The sequence below is a fragment of the Thalassophryne amazonica genome, chromosome 2, assembly GCF_902500255.1.
Source record: "Thalassophryne amazonica chromosome 2, fThaAma1.1, whole genome shotgun sequence".
Classification (NCBI taxonomy): domain Eukaryota; kingdom Metazoa; phylum Chordata; class Actinopteri; order Batrachoidiformes; family Batrachoididae; genus Thalassophryne; species Thalassophryne amazonica.
Genome location: NC_047104.1, coordinates 85,914,153 through 85,935,987, shown reverse-complemented (window position 1 = coordinate 85,935,987; position 21,835 = coordinate 85,914,153). Strand labels below are relative to the sequence as shown.

Genomic DNA, 21,835 nt, shown 5'->3' with positions numbered 1-21,835 from the left:
GACACAGACAGGTAGTCCAAGCGGGATTCGAACCCAGGTCCACATGTTGGCAGGCCAGCTTCTTACCCATTGAGGTACCTGGAAAGGGTGTGTTTAATTTCATGCACCCAACAGCCTTTTATAGAGTCTCCCTGCCAGGACAGTTTGAATAATTGTTCAGTTGTTATATTGACTGCTGTCATTAAAAGAAACACATAAACACCATGATTCCTTTCAGTGTTTGTGTCGGTTCGATGTCTGTCTGCCCTCGGGGAAACATTGCAAATTATGGTATGATATTTAGTTTGCTTCATAACAGACAACCATTGTATCTGAAATAAATGAGGCAAACACAAAATCAAAGAGTTCAATCCTTCAAATTGCTGTAAATTACAGTAACAAGCAATGTGACAACTGTCTGTACTGAATGATGCTCAAAACAACTTTTACATTTGGAGGCTAATTAAAGTTTGCTAGTAGCCAGTGTCTTCAATTTTCCATTAATTTTATTTCATAAATAATTCAGCAGCATGGTCACTAACAGCTGTAGGAGAGTTTTTTGTGTCAGAGGGAGACCAGAGGTTGCACAAGTTTACAGAATACAGTAAACCTCTCGAGTAAGTGGTCGACAAACTGCTCACTTTACAGATGCTCACAGCGGAGGCAGTCCTGCTGTTTTGACAGCACTGTTGAGCTTTAGTCATGCTGACAGCAAACCAAGGGAATGTATCATGACAGACTACGCTGGGCATTGTGTAAATCCTATATGAGACCTATGCGCTGACTGGCTTGCGTCTCAGAAGCAGCACTGGCTTCAGTGGTGGAATGTTGCCATGAGAACTTTCTTCACATAATTCACCAAATTTTCAATTGTAATATATTACCATACAATAATTCTGAAGTACTATTCAGAGTGACATGGTTAATTGCAGCCTCCACATGCAACACAGTTTTCCTCCTTTTTTTGTGTGTGTGTGTTCCACCTGCATATGCATGTTTTTCCTCACTCTCTATCTGATTGTCCTACATAATGGCAGCAGCCAAAACATGTCAGACTTTTCCCGGTCACACTGTTTTGATTTCTTCATTCTACTTCTGCTACATGTGTAACTGGGAGAAGCAGTAGATTTCTTATATCCGGGGGATGCAAGATTATCATCACTGTGCTGAATTTCTGTTGTGTTCTGTGTGCTGTGCTGAATGATGTTTTGTTAGTGCTGGAAGGAAGGTAATAAGCCACAAGAACAATGGGTCAAAAATTTTTCAAAATTTGCTTTGTACTAAAACCTGTTTATTATAAAGCATTTTTATTCCTGTGGTATATCACAAATGTACAGCTAATTTTATTGCTGGCAATGTATTTACCTTTGGAGGGATTCAGTGGTCTGACAAACTTTAATTTTAGAATGGCCAGAGGAGATGGTAACTCCACTGAGTCTTAAATGTTTTTGTATTTCTATACCTTGATGACATTTGGATCTTTTCAAAGAAAAAAAAACAGGCACTGCAGTAGTTATTTGAAAATCAGCAGTTTGTTAAAGCTGAGAAAGGCAAATTACTCAAATCTACTGTCTCCTTCATACAGGCCTAGATTTATAAATTTTCAGTTCTGGACCAGCTGGCTCCTAATTTGCAAAACCTAGGGGCCAGTTAAAATGTCATGGAGCCACTAAGCAACTTAAAAAAAAAAGGTTGGTTTAAAAAAAACTAATTAAAACTGGTCAAAAAAAATTTCTTGCATGGACTTTGAGAACTGATTTAGGGTAATTTTGGGGTGCTGAGTCTGAATCTGAGCTCAGATCTACTCTATCACATCACATTTTTTTGCAATCAGCATGTTCCACATTGATGGATTACACAATGTTGCTTATTCACTCATGATTTGGATGCCACTATTCATGCACAAAAGCAGCTTCAGAAGCATATTTTTTAAACCAGGTTCACAAAATGTGAAGAAAGAGCCATATATCATTTATGGTGCAGAAGAGGTGTGCAAGATGGCAGCTTTTGCTTCAGTGCTTGATATGTGAACTAGCCACGAAGTTAGAAAAATAGCTGTTTCCAGACAAAGTAGTAAGATTAAGACATGTTGCCAATTTTAACCACGTTTGACTGTAACAGCATTAGTTTCTTAACAGGAATGCTTGTTATTGTGTGACAGGTTCAGCAATTTACAGTTTAGTGAAGACTTTGTGAAGGCTTTGCCCTGATTCTTCTTTATACCAAGTGTGTTTAACATGTCTACGAAGCACTTCCAAACAAAGGAAGTGCTGCAATGACCCAGATATTTTCTGTTATATGTGTGGTTGCTTCACTTTGCCATCTCAAAAATGTAACATTAATACTTTGATCAATAGAGTGTACCTTGATTATTTTGGAGTACCATTTGGTGACCAGGACAAAAATGGACTCCTCACCAAGTTTGCAGAACTTGTGTTGAAACACCTGAGATCCTGATCTCAAGTAAAGAATTCTAAGCTCAGATTTGGTGTACCAATGGTTTGGAAAGAAACCAAAAACCACTCAGATGACTGCTACTTCTGCCTTATAACCGTCAAGGGATTTAATAAGAAAAACAAACAACACTTGCAGTACCCTGGCATGCCATCTGCGGTACGACCGGTTCTCCACAGTGATGAAATACCCGTACCGTACCCATTTTCACCAAGCTCCCAGACATTGATGATGAGTTTACTTCATCCACATCTTATGATGATGAAGAAGAGGATATAGTGCATGAGGCATCCCGTGCCTCATGCGCTATATATGATGTTTTTCTCTATAGCCAGTCCGAATTGAATGATCTGATCCGAGAAAACTTCCTTGGCAATAAGAAAGCTGATAATTATAGAGAGACGGTGGAGGGGCTTGTCATCAGCCTGCAATGACTAGGGAGTAGGATGAGCACTGAAGTGCAACCTGAGCGAGTTTCCCGAGAACCTTGCCGACATACGTGAGGAGCAGGGTGAGTGTTTCCATCAGGACATCAAAGTGATGGAGAATGTTACCAAGGTTGGTGGAACTGTAACATGATGGCAGATTACTGCTGGAGTTTGATGAGAGATGTCCCTTATGCAGTTCATAAGAGGTCAGCTACAAAAAGAAAATTTGATGTCTTAACGTGACTGTTTTGTGCTGAGATATGTTTTGAATTTAAGTAACACTACTGATCATTTTAAAGTGACAGTGTTACCTTTTTGTGTATTTTTTGCATGCTTTTGGTTTAAAGCTGCAAATTTAATTCTGTAAGAAAGACACAAAACTAAGAAACATGAGCTTTTCAGTGGTACCTTACCTGTGATGAGCATAATGCTCCAGATTGTATCTTTTCAATATACTGTGGTATACAATGTACTGTGGTCAATAATGCTCAAAAAGGGTGCAAGCATAAAAGTAGTTTTGGAAATGCATTCTTAAGGGAGTAGCTGCCTGCCTTTGCAAACATTATTCCATATATGGGTGCTTAAATGCAACGTAATTTTTTTTTTTTTTTTTTTTTTTTTTTTTTAACTGTTGGCAAAAAATAAAAATTTTTAAAATTTGTTTTCATATCTCAAAAATGTGATGTGATTGGCAAAACCTAACACCAGATTCAGATTCAGTGCCCCCAAAATTACCCAAAGTCTGTTGAAAAACTCCATGCAAGAAAAATCATTGTTGAGCAGTGTTATCACAGAGATATAATTGTTTTGTGTTCCCAAATCAGCAAGAAGTCCTCCCATGACCAGTGCATAGCCCCCAACTGAGGGGTCAGTTGTCTTTGCTGAACTCATCACCACTGAATCGGACATGGTGAAACCAAATGCAGCAAGCCCAGAGCAGTTTTCCTGTTCTCGGTGCATCAAGTGGCGCAAGCCTGTCCTGGTGTGGCACTAAAATATGACCCCGTCCAGGCAAGCCTGGCACTGGCTACAGAGTTCAGAGGAAACTCCCTTGTGCAAAAGATGCACAGTTTCTCGCCAGGTCAAAACTCTGTTTTATTGTGTTGTGTTTGGAGCAAATGACAGATATGATCTCTGAATTCTCTCAGCAACACACCAGAGCAATATGTATGAATGTGGTCTGTACAATAAGGCTTAGGAGCTGACTTTTTTTCCATTCAGTGTAATTGGCTGGGGACTCTGTCAGCCCAGACTTCCTTTCAATTCATTGCAGTTGTATTCATATCACTTGGCTATTGTTTGCCCTGGCTGACCCATTGATTTCAGGTTTAAACCCTGAGCTCCTCAAATAGTAACCTCACTCAGCTGTTTCACGGCTGCGTTGCCATTAGCAACAGTGAAAAGCGTAAGATGGAGATCAGTCGCTTCAATTAAGCCTCTGATAGAAGACAGAACTGGAAGAGATGGGATTTAGACCTGGGACTTTGGGACTTTGACTTTTACATCTGTCACCCTCCATCCGGCCAGGTGTCTGTATCTAAATCAGAAGGATTATCTCTGATTGGACTGATAGTTGAAGCAGACCCCCCACCGTTGCCAAACCTCCTTTCATAGCTCACATTAAGATCAAATCAAGCTCTGTGCAACAGGACTCTTGCCCCGCCCTCCTCTGCCTTCTGCTGCCCAGAGGAAGACATCAGAGGTGGGATTCGTTCCCTCTCTGGTCCTGCCTGCTCGTCCAGACTTTCTTCCATCTGGGTTCCTTCGGGAAAAGAAGAATATCTGACAAGGGGCTTGTAAGCCTCTTAGCCCCCCCTGTTGCCCAGCTCTCTCTCAGCCCATGTTTTCCTAATTTAGTTGTGTAAGGAGTCCACTGCAAGGCCCTTGTGAGCTGTTTGGATTGAGATTCTCTTTGTGGTTCTAATAGACTGGCCCTGTATATCAATTAACGCCACTGAGCCAATGGCAGGTTCAAGTCTCTGGAGACCACGAGTGGTTATTCCTGTCTGAATATGTCCTTGTGGCCTCAGTAATGTGTATTTAATTAGGTATCACTTTTGATTTGTCTTTGTTGACTTAAATTTATATTACTTATTTATCTCAGTTTCTTTTAACTACTGAAATGAAGTACAGGGTGGTCCAAAAAAAAATGCCCTATTTTCTTTTTGATCTCATTTTTTACTCAGATGAGATATTTTGAAAATTCTTTCACCAAACATTAGCAGAATGATGAGAGATTATGTCCTTCAAATCTGATAGACAATGAAACATTTTTGGTGGTCTGTCCTTAATAGCTGATAATATGTTCTATCCAGGCTCCTCTTTGACAAATAACTTCAGCAACACAGTCATGTCAGCTCGTATGTGCCAGATTTTTTCCCCTTCTTAGTTGACATGATTGGACGAGTGTATGTATGTATGTATGTGTATATATATATATATATATATATATATATATATATATATATATATATATATATATATATATATATATATACGAGGTCTGTCAGTAAAGTAACGGTACTTTTTATTTTTTTCAAAAACTATATGGATTTCATTCATATGTTTTTACGTCAGACATGCTTGAACCCTCGTGCGCATGCATGAGTTTTTCCATGCCTGTCGGTGACGTCATTCGCCTGTGAGCACGCGCTCCGAGCTGCGATGATGCGGCACAAGCCACCGGATTATTTCTCAACGGATGGCTCTGTGGATACAAGACCGTCCTGTGCTCTTTCTCTGGTTATCACAAGAGCTGGACATCAGCCATTTTCCGGCAGATTTCACTTTTAACAAGAGATTTTGTCATGGAAAGCTGCGCGAAGGCTTCGCGTGTAAAGACCGATTCGCTTTGGAAGCGAGACAAAGGAACACCTCCATTTCGGCGTGTCAGAGGACAAGTTTGGACATGCCTATCTCGGCTTTCAATGCTTACCAGTCCAGTAAGTATCAGAGAAATTGTGGAGAGCTGGACATGTCCAAACTTGTCCTCTGACACGCCGAAACGGAGGTGTTCCGTTGTCTTGCTTCCAAAGCGAATCGGTCTTTACGCGCGGCTTTCCATGACAAAATCTCTTGTTAAAAGTGAAATCTGCCGGAAAATTGCTGATGTCCAGCTCTTGTGATAACCAGAGAAAGAGCACACGACGGTCTTGTATCCACAGAGCCATCCGTTTAGAAATGGTCCGGTGGCTTGTGCCGCGTCGTCGCAACTCGGAGTGCGGCGCACCGAGCGTCCTTAAAGGGGTCCTTAAAGCTGAAGTAACAGTCCTTATTCTCTGTGAAGCCCGTAAAATTTTCACCGAAAGCCAGATCAATTTTTAGAATGGTTTCCAGGTGCCAGTTTCTAACAGCTTCTGAAAAAATTCTGATGGAAAAAAAGTCCTTTTCATTCCGCCATTTCCAGACAATGAAAATCCGACGAGGGGGCGGGACCACTCCTTCCCAAGGCGTGCTCACAGGCGAATGACGTAACCGACAGGCATGGAAAAACTCACGCATGTGCACGAGGGTTCAAGCATGTCTGACGTAAAAACATATGAATGAAATCCATATAGTTTTTGAAAAAAATAAAAAGGACCGTTACTTTATTGGGTCCTTTTTATGAGGTCTGTTTAGAAAACTATCCGACCTTTTTATTTTTTGCAAAAACCATATGGATTTGAATCACGTGTGATTGCATCAGCCAAGCTTGAAAATCCATATGGTTTTTGCAAAAAATAAAAAGGTCGGATAGTTATCTAACAGACCTTGTGTGTGTGTGTGTGTGTGTGTGTGTGTTTTATATATATATATATATATATATATATATATATATATATATATATATATATATATATATATATATATATATATATATATATATATTATTTATTATTATGATCACAGTACTGTTCAGAATAATAGTAGTGCTATGTGACTAAAAAGATTAATCCAGGTTTTGAGTATATTTCTTATTGTTACATGGGGAAACAAGGTACCAGTAGATTCAGTAGATTGTCACAAATCCAACAAGACCAAGCTTTCATGATATGCACACTCTTAAGGCTATGAAATTGGGCTATTAGTTAAAAAAAAAAAGTAGAAAAGGGGGTGTTCACAATAATAGTAGTGTGGCATTCAGTCAGTGAGTTCATCAGTTTTGTGGAACAAACAGGTGTGAATCAGGTGTCCCCTATTTAAGGATGAAGCCAGCACCTGTTGAACATGCTTTTCTCTTTGAAAGCCTGAGGAAAGTGGGATGTTCAAGACATTGTTCAGAAGAACAGCGTAGTTTGATTAAAAAGCTGATTGGAGAGTGGAAAACTTATACGCAGGTGCAAAAAATTACAGGCTGTTCATCTACAATGATCTCCAGTGCGTTAAAATGGACAAAAAACCAGAGCCGCATGGAAGAAAACGGAAAACAACCAACACAATGGATAGAAGAATAACCAGAATGGCAAAGGCTCACCCATTGATCAGCTCCAGGATGATCAAAGACAGTCTGGAGTTACCTGTAAGTGTTTGCAAGAATCCCCCGCACCCTCTGTTAAATAAAAGACATGTGCAGAAGAGGTTACAATTTGCCAAAGAACACATCAACTGGCCTAAAGAGAAATGGAGGAATATTCTGTGGACTGATGAGAGTAAAATTGTTCTTTTTGGGTCCAAGGGCTGCAGACAGTTTGTGAGACGACCCCCAAACTCTGAATTCAAGCCATAGTTCACAGTGAAGACAGTGAAGCATGGTGGTGCAAGCATCATGATATGGGCATGTTTCTCCTACTATGGTGTTGGGCCTATATATCGCATACCAGGTATCATGGATCAGTTTGGATATGTCAGAATACTTGAAGAGGTCATGTTGCCTTATGCTGAAGAGGACATGCCCTTGAAATGGGTGTTTCAACAAGACAATGACCCCAAGCACACTAGTAAATGAGCAAAATCTTGGTTCTAAACCAACAAAATTAATGCCTCACAGATGTGAAGAAATCATGAAAAACTGTGGTTATACAAGTAAATACTAGTTTAGTGATTCGCAGGATTGCTAAAAAAGCAGTTTGAACATAATAGTTTTGAGTTTGAAGCGTCAACAGTAGATGCTACTATTATTGTGAACACCCCCTTTTTCTACTTTTTTTTTACTAATAGCCCAATTTCACAGCCTTAAGAGTGTGCATATCATGAATGCTTGGTCTTGTTGGATTTATGAGAATCTACTGAATCTACTGGTACCTTGTTTCCCATGTAACAATAAGAAATATACTCAAAACCTGGATTAATCTTTTTAGTCACATAGCCCTCCTAAGTAAGTAAGTAAGCTTTATTTATATAGCACTTTTCACAGACCAAGGTCACAGAGTGCTTCACACGATATAGACAATAAAAACAACACATACAAACTACTTTGTATGTGTACTACTAAATACTATTATTCTGAACACTACTGTATGTGTGTGTGTATATATATATACATATAGTATTCACACGTCTGAGGCCCTAGGGCCGAGCATCTGCCCACCCCCTTTTTTTTGATGACAGGTGTTACTGTCCGTGTGGTTCATTTTGAAAACTGACTGTGCATCTCACTTTTTTTTTTTTTTTGCGCTGAACCAGACATTAGCTGACAAGGAAAGCCTTGGTCAGACCAAATAATAAAGCCATGAATAATGAGTCATGTATGGATTGGTCAGAAATTTCAGTGATTATTTGAATAATGAGCCACGTATATGATGTTCTTCTGAAGGAATTGCAGGAAACAGATGTTTAAAAAAAGGCTACAAGGGCTTTCTCAGAGTGGAACCTGCTCTGCTGCAGGTAGCCTGTCCTGTCCGCGTAGCCGCCAGGTACTCGGATAATGGGCTTCTAACAGCCTTGTACTCACCACTAACATGCCTCTAACATCCTCATAGTACCTTGTACACAAATTTCTAATTTGAACTTCAGGAAATTAGCGCCATGCTCGGAGATGACCATTGTTCGCCAAATCTGCCTCCAAGAGCCTCTCTTCTCCCATGTTTCTTGAATAACTCGATTTGGACCTATATAAATGAATTTAATTTAATTTAATTTAATTTGACAGACCTTTGAATCATGCGACCCTGGAAGCAGTGATCTCTACGAACCACTACGATCTTGGAACCACTATGATCACGGAACCACACAAGTGCGATCTCTGTAGCACATTTATTAATCCACTATGACCTCAGAACTGCTACAGTCCCGGTGTCACATGTATTAATGTCATACTTTGTCATCTTATAAATTGTCCCGAAATTCCATTTGGGTACCCTTATATTTTATTTAAGCGGTAAATAGTCCTGAAATGTCATTTTATGTTTTCATTCATATTTCCCGTAACATTTGTCCTATTATGGTCATTTTTTTAAAATGTGTTCCTTACACAGTTCTCTTTTGTCAACAGCACACCGAAGGTAACTGGAGACCTCGGAATCTACCATGTTAGGTAAAGGGATCGACGCAGTTAACGTCTGTGTCATGGCTCTGTGAGTCTGAACTACGGCACACACAAAACATATGAAAAATCATGGAGACTAACACTGAACAGTTTCTACGTGAGGAACACCACATTAATAAATAAATTTAGCACGACAGGATAAATGTTAAGCAAGATGAATGCATATGAAACACATATAAAATTCCTTAATGTATTTAGGGACCTTGGAACCACGCAACCCCGGGACAGCAGCGGTTCCTGTAGTGTCTCTGAGATTGTAGTGGATTAATACATGTGGTACTGTGATCGTACTGGTTCCAAGATCCTAGCAGTTCTGACAATGTAGTTACTCCGAGAGCGTATCGGTACTGCTGTTACCAAGGTTGTTTAGTTACCGACGTTGTCTTATTGGCCATACTTCACGAGATGTGTTTATAATGTGAGTCCTGACACCGGAACTCTGCTGAAACCGACCTCTCGTGTGAGTCACGAACCGCCAGACAGCGGTGAGTTTCACAACTGCGAAACACTGAATAGCAAACCTATTTTTTTATGTGTCTAAAGAGGTTCCAATATAGTGCATTGCTGTTTAATTTTCACATTGTGTCAGGTTGTTCAAGTCATATCCCTTTAGCAACAACTGCACATTGTTAGCAGTATTTCTCCCGCTGAAAATCTTGCAGTTGGTACCACAACCACTTTCTTACCCCCAATTCAGCTGCTTATCTTTGCTGTGCTGGTAGTGAATGAGGCTCCCACAGTGTGAAGATCAGAGAGTTAAACACACAATGAGGTTTTTCCATCAGTGGCTATTTATTTGGGATCCCTCACTTTTTGCTGTAGGACTGTTCCTTGACCGCAGGAAGCCAGTGGGCCACAGATGGTTCCACAGAGAGGGCTGCACTGACTTTCTTTGTTTTCCCATAAACATGCTTGGTGTGTGATCCTGGATTAACAGATAGAGTTTGAGTTAAATTACAGCTGTAATAAACCATTCAGTCAATATCAGTACTGTGCACCACACATGCAAGCACTGGGTCGTTGGGTTTTCTGAACATGCCCGGGGGAGTTGGAGGTAATAGAGATACAATCAGAGGTCTCTGAGGATCTGTTGATGTCCATCATACGCTGAATCCCAAAGGAGCTGCTGCAGCTCATACACTTGCTGTGAAACACATAGGTGACATTATTACTGCTGCACATTCACACCACATGCATGCACACACACACACACTATCAATGACAGAAGGTGCCTCTGAAAACCAGGCGGCTGCATATGGACTCTCTTGATATCAGTCACTGGCGGTGTGATCTTGTTATGCAAAATCCCTTAATCCCAACCTATGATGAATGCACACTGGAATGGAGAGGGGGCCGAAATGGAGATATGAGGGCAGCTGTATGGGAGCCTGTCCACTATGCTTTGCCAATAAAAGCTAAAGGCTAGTAAATTGGAGTGGGCGATAAGACCTAAATTTAATATCATGGTATTGTTGGTTTTGCACTACATGATCTTATCTGAGCAAGAGTTTAGGTTGGACTATTTTCACTATCACATCTACTCCTTCGAATTTAAGATGCCCACTGCTCCTAGTGGTTGGATTGTGTCTAAATGTAATTAGGATGGGTTCAATGTAGATGACAAATTTTGTTAAAATCTGGATGAAAGCAAGCCTGCAGCACAAAAGTCTGCTTGTTCACTAAAGAATCAAAGTTCATAATTGTAAAGCTATGTCTGGATTCTGATGTATGTTATATTAATAAGGAATTGTGGAGATGAGGGAGGGGAGGAAAAAAAGTGGGGGAAATTGCACTGAACTATATACTTGGGGAATAATCCTCTGTTCAATGCATGCTCTACGCATGGACAACATATATTTCTTTGACCTGAAATCTCTTTTCCTCAGCGGAGCGTTTGCGAGACTCTGCAGGAGCGTGGTGCGAGACAAAAAAAACATAGTGAAGTCGTTGAAGTTTAATGACACAGAGATGTGAAGAAATTCATCTTTATATTGTACTTTCTTGTAGTGGCCTGACAGTGGGCAACATCATCGCTGGGCCAGCGGGCAAATGGCAATGTCGAGCCCTGCATCTCAGAATGCATCATTTTAATGTCATTTCATAAGGTCATTTTTGCAAAAAGTCCCTGATAATGCTGACAGAGCTGCACATGCGCCAACATAATTGTTGATTATGATATTTGGTGTTATTTTACTTGGTGTCATGAGGAAAATATTTTTCACCTGGTGGGGATTCTCAATTCACCTGATTTTTCACAGTGTTGACTGTGTGGTACAATTTATATCAGGGTGCACTATCACACCAGCGGTGACACCGGTGCATTGTTCGCGTCAACTAGCAAAGATTCATAGACCTGAGCTATGTCAGTGCATTACAGTTCCATAATGGAGAGATGCAATGAGACTATCGCTTTAGAGCTCCCTGGGATTTTCTTCAACCTCTAGACTACTTGCTCAAATTATAGAAGATACTGTGGAATAGAATGAGACACCGCTGCAATTTTCAGAAGGAAAGGGGCACTTCATTTGTGCCAGTGCTGTGCTTTTATATGTCTCTCTTCACCCGCTAAGCACTGTCATTTACAGTTGCAGTTTCAGTGAAAACCTCAGGGTTGCCAGGGGTGATCAAGGAACAGAGGACAGGTGTGTTGTCATGGGGCACAGTGAGATTAAAGAATGGAGTTTGTGAGTTTGTGTTTTTGGATCACAGAAGATGGACAGTGGGCCAAAGAAAATCATGCTATGGATGGAAGAATAGAGGGTTTAATAGGTGGAATATAGTTGGCATGAATGAGAGGGCATTGTGTATGCTTGTGTGAGTGAAGAGAAGGGGGTGGGGTAATGGGATTAGGGGTAACACCTTTGGCAGAGCCAGGAGAGCCACCTGACACCCGGTCTGTTGGGGACCTGGGGAGAAGGGGGAGGGGTGTGGTTGGGGTGAGGGAGAAATTGGGGGTCTAATCCATGTCCATCTCTGGGAAGTCATTCCCACAGCTCTGAGGATTTGGGGCTTTGGTTTCCGCTCTGCTTGCTTTGGTTAATAATACCCTGGGAGGGATGGAAGACATGGAGAGACTGAGAAAGAGAAAAAGAAACAGAAGTATGCGAAACGGCAAAATATGTCTTTACCCTGTAGCGGATAGGCAATATGGAGGTCAAAAGTGTTTGAAATGTAAACTTCTGTCAAAACATAAGTACAGTATTAATTATGCTCACCTGTACAATCAGAATGAGAATGTGTATGTATGTTGTAATAGCAGAGGTTTCATTTCATTAGCATGTTTTAGTGTATATGTATGTGTCTCTGTGCACATGTGCTTGTGCATGCACAGCACATGACTGTGTGTAAAGATTGACTTGCCGCTGTCCTTTCAGCAGATTGCAGCCTGAGTAAAAGTCAATAATCTGAGTGTGGCAGGGATGTTTGCTTAGAAGACTTACGGACAGTCCGGGTGCATCTGTGTGTTTGCAGGGTAGTTGCTCGGGTGCTAGAGGTGTCTTTGTGTTTCTATGGTGCTGACAGGGCTTGATAACTGCTCTGATGATTGTGGTGGTGGTGGTGGAGGCAGCACAGTGTCAGCAACAAGCTGGAGACAGCACGGGGATGCTTGGCTGAAAGTGTCACAGCTTTCTTTTTTTCCGTCACCTGAGCACAAGGTGTTGATTGGTCCATACTGCACAGGATCAAAGTTTAGGGCAGTTTTCTGGTGTGAACTGGAGGCTGAGCCTCTGAGAATGAAACACCAGGGAATGTGCCATCTTAGCAGTAGGCCAACTGTGACAACCCTGTCCACACCTTGAAAAATGAAATCCCAAAGAGCTTTTGTTCACATAAATCCCGCAAAGCTTAGAGATCAAACAGAAATTAACCTATATATACGAGGGCTGTCCATAAAGTATAGGTCCTTTTAATTTTTTTCAAAAACTATATGGATTTCATTCATATGTTTTTACATCAGACATGCTTGAACCCTCGTGCGCATGCGTGAGTTTTTCCACGCCTGTCGGTGACGTCATTCGCCTGTGAGCACTCCTTGTGGGAGGAGTCGTCCAGCCCCTCGTCGGAATTCTTTTGTCTGAGAAGTTGCTGAGAGACTGGCGCTTTGTTTGATCAAAATTTTTTCTAAACCTGTGAGACACATCGAAGTGGACATGGTTCGAAAAATTAAGCTGGTCTTCAGTGAAACTTTTAACGGCTGATGAGAGATTTTGAGGTGACACTGTCGCTTTAAGGACTTCCCACAGTGCGAGACGTCGCGCAGTGCTCTCAGGCGGCGTCATCAGCCTGTTTCAAGCTTAAAACCTCCACATTTCAGGCTCTATTGATCCAGGACGTCGTGAGAGAACAGAGAAGTTTCAGAAGAAGTCGGTTTCAGCATTTTATCCGGATATTCCACTGTTAAAGGAGATTTTTTTTAATGAAAGACGTGCGGACGGGTCCGCACGTCGGGACGCAGCCGACGCGGTGCGGCGGCACAGGAAAAACACCTCCGTGTTGATAACCATTTGTAAAATCCAGGCGGCTTTTGATGGCTTTCAGTGGAGTGAGTATATGAGAAATTGTTTAACAGCTGGACATGTTCCAACTTGTCCTTAAGGCTTCCAACAGAGGTGTTTTTCCTGTGGCGGAGCGTCGCGGCGGCTGCGTCCCGACGCGCGGACCCGTCCGCACGTCTTTCATTAAAAAAATCTCCTTTAACAGTGGAATATCCGGATAAAATGCTGAAACCGACTTCTTCTGAAACTTCTCTGTTCTCTCACGACATCCTGGATCAATAGAGCCTGAAATGTGGAGGTTTTAAGCTTGAAACAGGCTGATGACGCCGCCTGAGAGCGCTGCGCGACGTCTCGCACTGTGGGAAGTCCTTAAAGCGACAGTGTCACCTCAAAATCTCTCATCAGCCGTTAAAATTTTCACTGAAAACCAGCTTAATTTTTCGAACCATGTCCACTTCGATGTGTCTCACAGGTTTAGAAAAAATTTTGATCAAACAAAGCGCCAGTCTCTCAGCAACTTCTCAGACAAAGGAATTCCGACGAGGGGCTGGACGACTCCTCCCACAAGGAGTGCTCACAGGCGAATGACGTCACCGACAGGCGTGGAAAAACTCACGCATGCGCACGAGGGTTCAAGCATGTCTGACGTAAAAACATATGAATGAAATCCATATAGTTTTTGAAAAAAATTAAAAGGACCTATACTTTATGGACAGACCTCGTATATATATATATATATATATATATATATATATATATATATATATATATATATATATATATATATATATATATATATATATATATATATATATATATATATATATATATATATATATGTTTTTATTCACCGATCATTGCATAATTTTTTTGGATCAGCAAAAAATAAATAAATGTAGAAAAAATAGTAGGGGAGGAAACTATTGTTTTCTATTTATCAAATAACTTAAAGAACATTGAAAACTTTTACCCATGGTCCTTGAGGAAAACATAGTGTCCGTGCGTAAATAATATAGAACATCCTGCTGTGAGGTACTGAAGTCATAACAGAGTCTGAGCAGGCACACCACTTGTCAAAAGCTAGAGAAATTTTTGTAATTTTTTTGCCAGGACTTGGTTGAGTCACCATTTGCCCCACTCGCAAATGGCACAGGGAAGGCACTGCACACATTGTCAGACCTCAAATCCTGATACTTCAGAGTGATTCTTTCCATGCTTTGCCAGCCACAGTTCATATCCGTGCTGAACCGTGGGGACGGTCCATAAGGATCACAGATCAATGATGGCCTGTTACACCACTTATGTATATCAACATTACACTACATACCGTAAGTGATTATTATGCTCTGGGCTGCAGGTGGAGATGTTCCGTCGTGTGTTGGGGAAGACCCTGGGGTTTATGGGATACACAATCCAGTACGGCTGCATTGCACATTGTGCCTTTGAATACATTGGAGAACTTGTGGTGGTTTGTATTCATTTCAATTGCAGCGATAATGGCTGATTTAATTTTTCAGTTCGTACAAATTAATCTGTATATAACCCATAATACTGCATATTTTCTTTCCTGACAGTGTACTGGTCCATCAATGGAGCCTACGATTGTCAACAATGATGTGGTCTTCTCTGAACGCTTGAGTCGTCATTTTTGCAAAATCAAAAAGTGAATTCTAGTCGACACACGCAATCTGTAAAAGCATTTGAAACAGGAGGTCCATAAGTAATTGGGCAATGACATGATTATTGTAGGGCTGCTTCTGTACACCGCTACAATTGCAGTGAAATAAAACAGTCAGTATGTGGCTGTAGTGTAGATTATCTTTTCAGGTGATTTAGCAAAAATACCACATTAACCATTAAGGAATTACAGCCATGTTTATACACACTTCCTCCATTTTCACAGCCCATAACGGGGGTTTCTTCAACTAGTTGCCTCTTATAACCACTAATTTGGTACTGTAGACATTTAACTAGTCAGGGATACAATGGCTGCTACTGCAGCAGAGGGTGCCGATGTGCAGCAGGCTAAATGACATTCCTATGTATGAAAGTACTTTACAGAAAGTGAGGCCTGTTTGACAGTGACATAAGTTAACTTCCACTCTGTGTCCTTCTTACACATTATGTGTCAGCTAAAAATATATATATAATAACTAGTGAACTACTATTATGAAAAACTTTACAACTAGTAAAATGCAGTAGTCATGAAACCCCTAGCCTGTAAATAACTGGGATTATTAAATATCAAGATTATTTTTAATGCAATCATTGTTACATCCAGTTTTCTTTCAACAAGCTAGGCGATGGATAGTTCAAGATTTTCAAGTCACTGACTATGTCTTGGACTTCATTTACATCATTGAAGTTTTCTGGAGTGCAAGTGATTTAAAAAAAAAAAAGAGGTCCTGTGATCTATACTACAGTGTAGCGTATAGACTGAAAAATCCAACTTTTGTTAATATTAACTATTTAAGTAGGTCTTTCCAAGGAATTAATGCTGAAAAAAGCAGTGGTAATAAAATAATAAAGCTCCAGTAATAAATGTACACCAATAATGCACAAAAATCCCAAAAGAGTTCATAGAAAAAAAAATCAAATGGATTCACATTTTCCTTTTCCTAGTGTTTCCAGTGCTTTGGGCCAACAATCCATCTGTCCATCTGACAATTTTTGTTATCTAAACTGCATCAAATAACACCCAGTATGTTGTTCAGGACATGCTTATTTTTTCTATGGAATTTAACAGTCCTTATGTTACATACTACAGACTATGGGTGCCAGGAATCTGTGCCCACCTGACAACTGTTTTTTTTTCCCCAAACTGCATCAAATAGCATCCAACATGTTGTCCAATGCACATTTATTTTTGGAATTTCAAAGGCCTTAGGGTAAAAGTCTAGAGTCTGTGGTGGAGGTGTGGAGAGGAGGATGTTGAGGAAACTGCTCAGCATCCAGGACAGCACCTTCCACCCCCTGCATGCCACACTGATGTCCTATCAAGCACCTTCAGCCACAGGTTAAATTGTACATGTAACTAGCCACATTGTTAAATTCAGTTGTCATCACTGACCACCGAGGTGCACCACAGAACGCCACAGGAGGTCTTTCCTACCTGTGGAAATCGGACTGCATAATTCCTCCACCCTCTGCCAGATGAATACATAATGAACAGAGTTATTCAGAGTTATGTGCATTACTGTTGAACATCTTGTGCAAATGTCTTTAAAAAAAAGTTCGTTGATTACTGTCACTGTTTCGATACTCTGGAAAAATAATTTCCTTTGGGATAAATAAAGTTGATCTTATTCATATTTTAAGTAACAGCACAGGTTGTCATGTGTACATGAGCTACACTGACTTCTTGTCCAAGGTTAAACCTGCCCCCTGGGAAACACTGAGTCCCACATATAGAAAAAAAAGTGTGATTTATACTCCAGTGTGACTTGTATAAGGATCTCCATTGTGTTGGTGTACAGAAGCACAATTCTAATAATCGTCATTGCCCAATTATTTATGGACCTGACTATAGCAGTCATTCCCACTCATTTTTTTATGAGAATATAAATTGTACCATTTTGCACTTTTGATGAACGCTTGAGATTGCCTGCATTGTCAGTGCGTTCACACACGCTGAAGGTAAGTGGTTGTGACTGTGCTTTCTTTCAGAGGTGACATCATAATTGCAAAGAGCCCTTTTGATCCACATGTGAACGTTTGCAAAAGGGTCATTGGGTTGGAGGGTGACAAGATCTGCACGAGTGCCCCATCAGATATTTTCAAGACCCACACATATGTGAGTATGCAAGTGGCATGCACAATATTTTTGCAAGTACCAAACTTTTAGGAGCATTTCCTTTGCATGTTTTTCCTTCTTTACCAGGTGATATTTCAGGTGCCAGCTTTACTTTGTCGTCTGTTCTACAACCATAACAAACACAAGCCTTTTTAGTGGGGGGGGTGTGAAATCATCAAAGAATGAGCAAAGGTTAAATTCACAGCAAAACCCTTGATCACTTGTTTTGCACTTTACTGAAATGACAAACATAATATCTATGCATAATGCAGAACCGTGGCTTTCATCTTTGGTTTTCTTTGTGTGTGTACCTCAGTCTATAGACAGCCATAGTTGTTTACATTTGAGAACGCACACATCCATTTTGTGTCATTGGTCAAAATATCAGCTTTTGACAACACCGGTATTTCCTCAGGACAGTGATAAACCCGGAGAATGAGCAGGGGTTCTGCTGGCGAAACAACTGTCATTGCTTTTCTATTACTACTCTCCCCAACGCCCACAGCTCAGGCCTGCAATCTCTCTGAAGCCTGTTAGAGTTAGTGCCAGCCGAATGGACAGACTGATGGGTGGGCGGAGGTGCGCATGTGTATGTGTGTGCATACATCCACAAACCAAAGGTTGCATTTATGTTGCATGTCTGTATTTTTATGGGGAGGCCCTTGACTGGGTTCAAGAAAACATAGGATAAGCACAGCCTTTTAAGAGTCATTCAGCAAATGAAATAGGAAATAAAGAACCTTTCTTCAACATATGAAGGACTGATCTTTCAGTTGTCATCACTGATCACATGACATGTCCTTTCATGTATTTTTAAATATGCCAATGTGCAAAGCTCATGTTAATGCTATAATATATATATATATATATAATGAGCTGGTTAAAAAACAAAAATCATAAAATTTTCATGCTGTACTGATAATCTATTAATTATTCAAGCCAGTTTTTGAAAGTTATTTTTGTGTAATTTATATCAATTTGTAGAGATTTACTTGCCATTTGAGTTTCGGAATAATAATTTTATAAATTTTAATATAGACAAGCCTGAATTACTTTTTTTTTTTGTTAGAAATGGCATCAGCAAATTAAAATGTGTGAAAGCCCAAGGGGGTGAATACTTTTGCAAGGCAATGATTTAATTCACTGCAATGTTTCTTGACTCAGTCTTTTTATGTTGTACTTTCTCAGATGATTTATGTGTCAAAATAGTTTAGTATTTATTTCTTTATTTTTAAATATTGAATGGAACACTAAAGGGAGACCTGGCCTGTCTTGGTCCCTTGAAAAAGAGGTTTTTAATCTCAATGGGACCTCCTGGTTAAATAAATAAAATAATAAATAAATTATTTTTTTACCTGAGGCCATCGGGTATTGCAAGAACAGCGTCCGTCTGTCTGTCTGTCCGTCCGTCCGTCCGACCATCTGTGCTCAGCATAAGTCCAATCTTATTACTGCGAGGGTCTTCAAATTCACAGAGAATCTTCTTGGGACACAGACCTTGCACAAGTTCCAAGATAGCAAACCTTGGCCTAATTTAAGAGGTTAAATGTCACATTCTTTTTCATTCTGTTACTTTTTTTGAGGGGCGGGGTGACAGCCAGTCAGAATAGAGTGGCACCGTGACATCAGTGGCGGGTCTAACTAGCTGCAAACTCTTTCTCTATGTCATATATTATGTAAAAGCTAGCGAGAAATAAGCACTTCTAAAACTCATAACACTGTTTCTGGAACCTGATAACACCTCTGGAGTGATTTACAAGATATTTTGCGGAAGTTAGCATGCACGCTAACTTCCACTGTTATCAAAAGCTCATGTATGCACACACACCTAGCTGCAGATACTGTTAAAACGGAAACAAAATATTGCTAATGACTGATTGATTGATTGATTGACGGAGTTTATTCTGCAACATCAATATAAACATATATAGGTGAATATATCAATGTTACACAGATAACACAATAAAGAATAAACACTCATTTCCATTGTGGTTCTTGTGAAAATATCACATGACAAAATAGATTGATTGAACATGAAAATTCAGTAAGGTACATGTACAAATTGTAAATAAGACAATAGGTTCTTAATAATTATTGTAAATAACTATATATATATATATATATATATATATATATATATATATATATATATATAATGTATGTATATATATATATAATGTATGTATATATGTGTGTGTGTAACCCCAATTCCAATGAAGTTGGGACGTTGTGTAAAATATAAATAAAAACAGAATACAATGATTTGCAAATCCTCTTCAACCTATATTCAGTTGAGTACACCACAACGACAAGATATTTAATGTTCAAACTAATAGACTTTTTTGTTTTTGTGCAAATATTTGCTCATTTTGAAATGGATGCCTGCAACACGTTTCAAAAAAGCTGGGACAGGGGCAACAATGCTCAAAGAACACCTGTTTGGAACATTCCACAGGTGAGTGTCATGATTGGGTATAAAAAGAGCATCCTCTAAAGGCTCAGCCATTCACAAGCAAAGATGGAGCGAGGATCACCACTTTGTGAACAACTGCACGAAAAAATAGTCCAACAGTTTAAGAACAATGTTTCTCAATGTTCAGTTGGAAGGAATTTAGGGATTCCATCATCTACAGTCCATAATATAATCAGAAGATTCAGAGAATCTGGAGAACTTTCTACATGTAAGCAGCAAGGCTGAAAACCAACACTGAATGCCCATGACTTTCGATCCCTCAGGCGGCGCTGCATTGAAAACTGACATCATTGAGTTAAGGATCTTACCGCGTGGGCTCAGGAACACTTCAGAAAACCATTGTCAGTTAATACATCCATGCAGATCTCCTCTAGAGCAGTGATGTTTTGGGGCTGTTGCTAGGCAACACGGACTCCCTCAACAAATTTTCTATGGGGTTGAGGTCTGGAGACTGGCAAGGCCACTCCAGGACCTTGAAATGCTTTTTATGGAGCCACTCCTTCATTGCCTGAGCGGTGTGTTTGGGATCATTGCCATTCTGGAAGACCCAGCCACGTTGCATCTTCAATGTTCTCACTGATGGAAGGAGGTTTTGGCTTAAAATCTCATGATACATGGCCCCGTTCATTCTTCCCTTAACATGGATCAGTCGTCCTGTCGCCTTTGCAGAAAAACAGCCCCAAAGCATGATGTTTCCACCTCCATGCTTCACAGTAGATATGGTGTTTTTGGAATCAGCATTCTTCTTCCTCCAAACACGACGAGTTGAGTTTTTACCAAAAAGTTCAATTTTGGTTTAATTTGACCACATGATATTCTCCCAGTCCTCTTCTGGATCATCCATATGTTCTCTGGCAAACTTCAGATGGGCCTGGACATGTACTGGCTTAAGCAGGGGGACACGTCTGGCACTGCAGGATTTGAGTCCCTCTCTGCGTAGTGTGTAGCCTTTGTTACTTTGTTCCCAGCTCTCTGCAGGTCATTCATCAGGTCCCTCTGTGTAGTTCTGGGATTTTTGTTCGCCGTTCTCATGGTCATTTTGACCCTGTGGGATAACATCTTGTGTGGAGCCCCAGATTGAGGGAGATTATCAATGGTCTTGTATGTCTTCCATTTTCTTACATTTGCTCCCACAGTTGATTTATTCACACCAACCTGCTTGACTATTGTAGATTCACTATTCCCAGCCTGGTGCACATCTATAATTTTCTTCCTGGTGTCCTTCGACAGCTCTTTGGTCTTCGCCGTGGTTGAGTTTGGAGTCTGACTGTTTGAGGCTGTGGATAGGTGTCTTTTATACAGATAACGAGTTCCAACAGGTGCCATTAATACAGGTAACAGGTGGAGGTCAGAAGAGCTTCTTCAAGAAGTTACAGGTCTGTGAGAGCCAGAAATCTTGCTTGTTTGTGGGTGACCAAATATTTATTTATTTATTTTCCACCATAATTTACAAATAAATTCTTTAAAAATCCTATAATGTGATGTTCTGGATTTTTTTTTTTTTTTCTCATTTTGTCTCTCATAATTTAAGTTTACCTATGTTGAAAATTACAGACCTCTCTCATCTTCCTAAGTAAGAGAACTTGCGCAATCAGGGGCTGACTAAATACTTTTTTGCCCCACTGTAGAATGAGAGCAATACCTTACTGTGGAAATTAGAAAAATATCTGTCATATCACATTGGAGCGACACCATGCTGAAGTGATCACAGTAAGAAAATAAGAACTTGTAATCAACGGAAACTCTACT

The 21,835-nt window shown here is 40.2% G+C and overlaps 1 protein-coding gene across 1 annotated transcript in view; it reads left to right on the top strand.

The window, feature by feature from the left end:
- immp1l (inner mitochondrial membrane peptidase subunit 1) overlaps positions 1–21,835 on the top strand; it is a 54,548-nt gene that overhangs the window by 5,645 nt on the left and 27,068 nt on the right. Inside the window, exons 2-4 of the mRNA XM_034188689.1 lie at positions 15,178–15,288; positions 15,395–15,483; positions 17,487–17,613. Of these exons, the coding sequence (XP_034044580.1) occupies positions 15,184–15,288; positions 15,395–15,483; positions 17,487–17,613 (321 nt within the window). The 5' untranslated portion in view covers positions 15,178–15,183. The remainder of the gene's footprint in view (positions 1–15,177; positions 15,289–15,394; positions 15,484–17,486; positions 17,614–21,835) is intronic.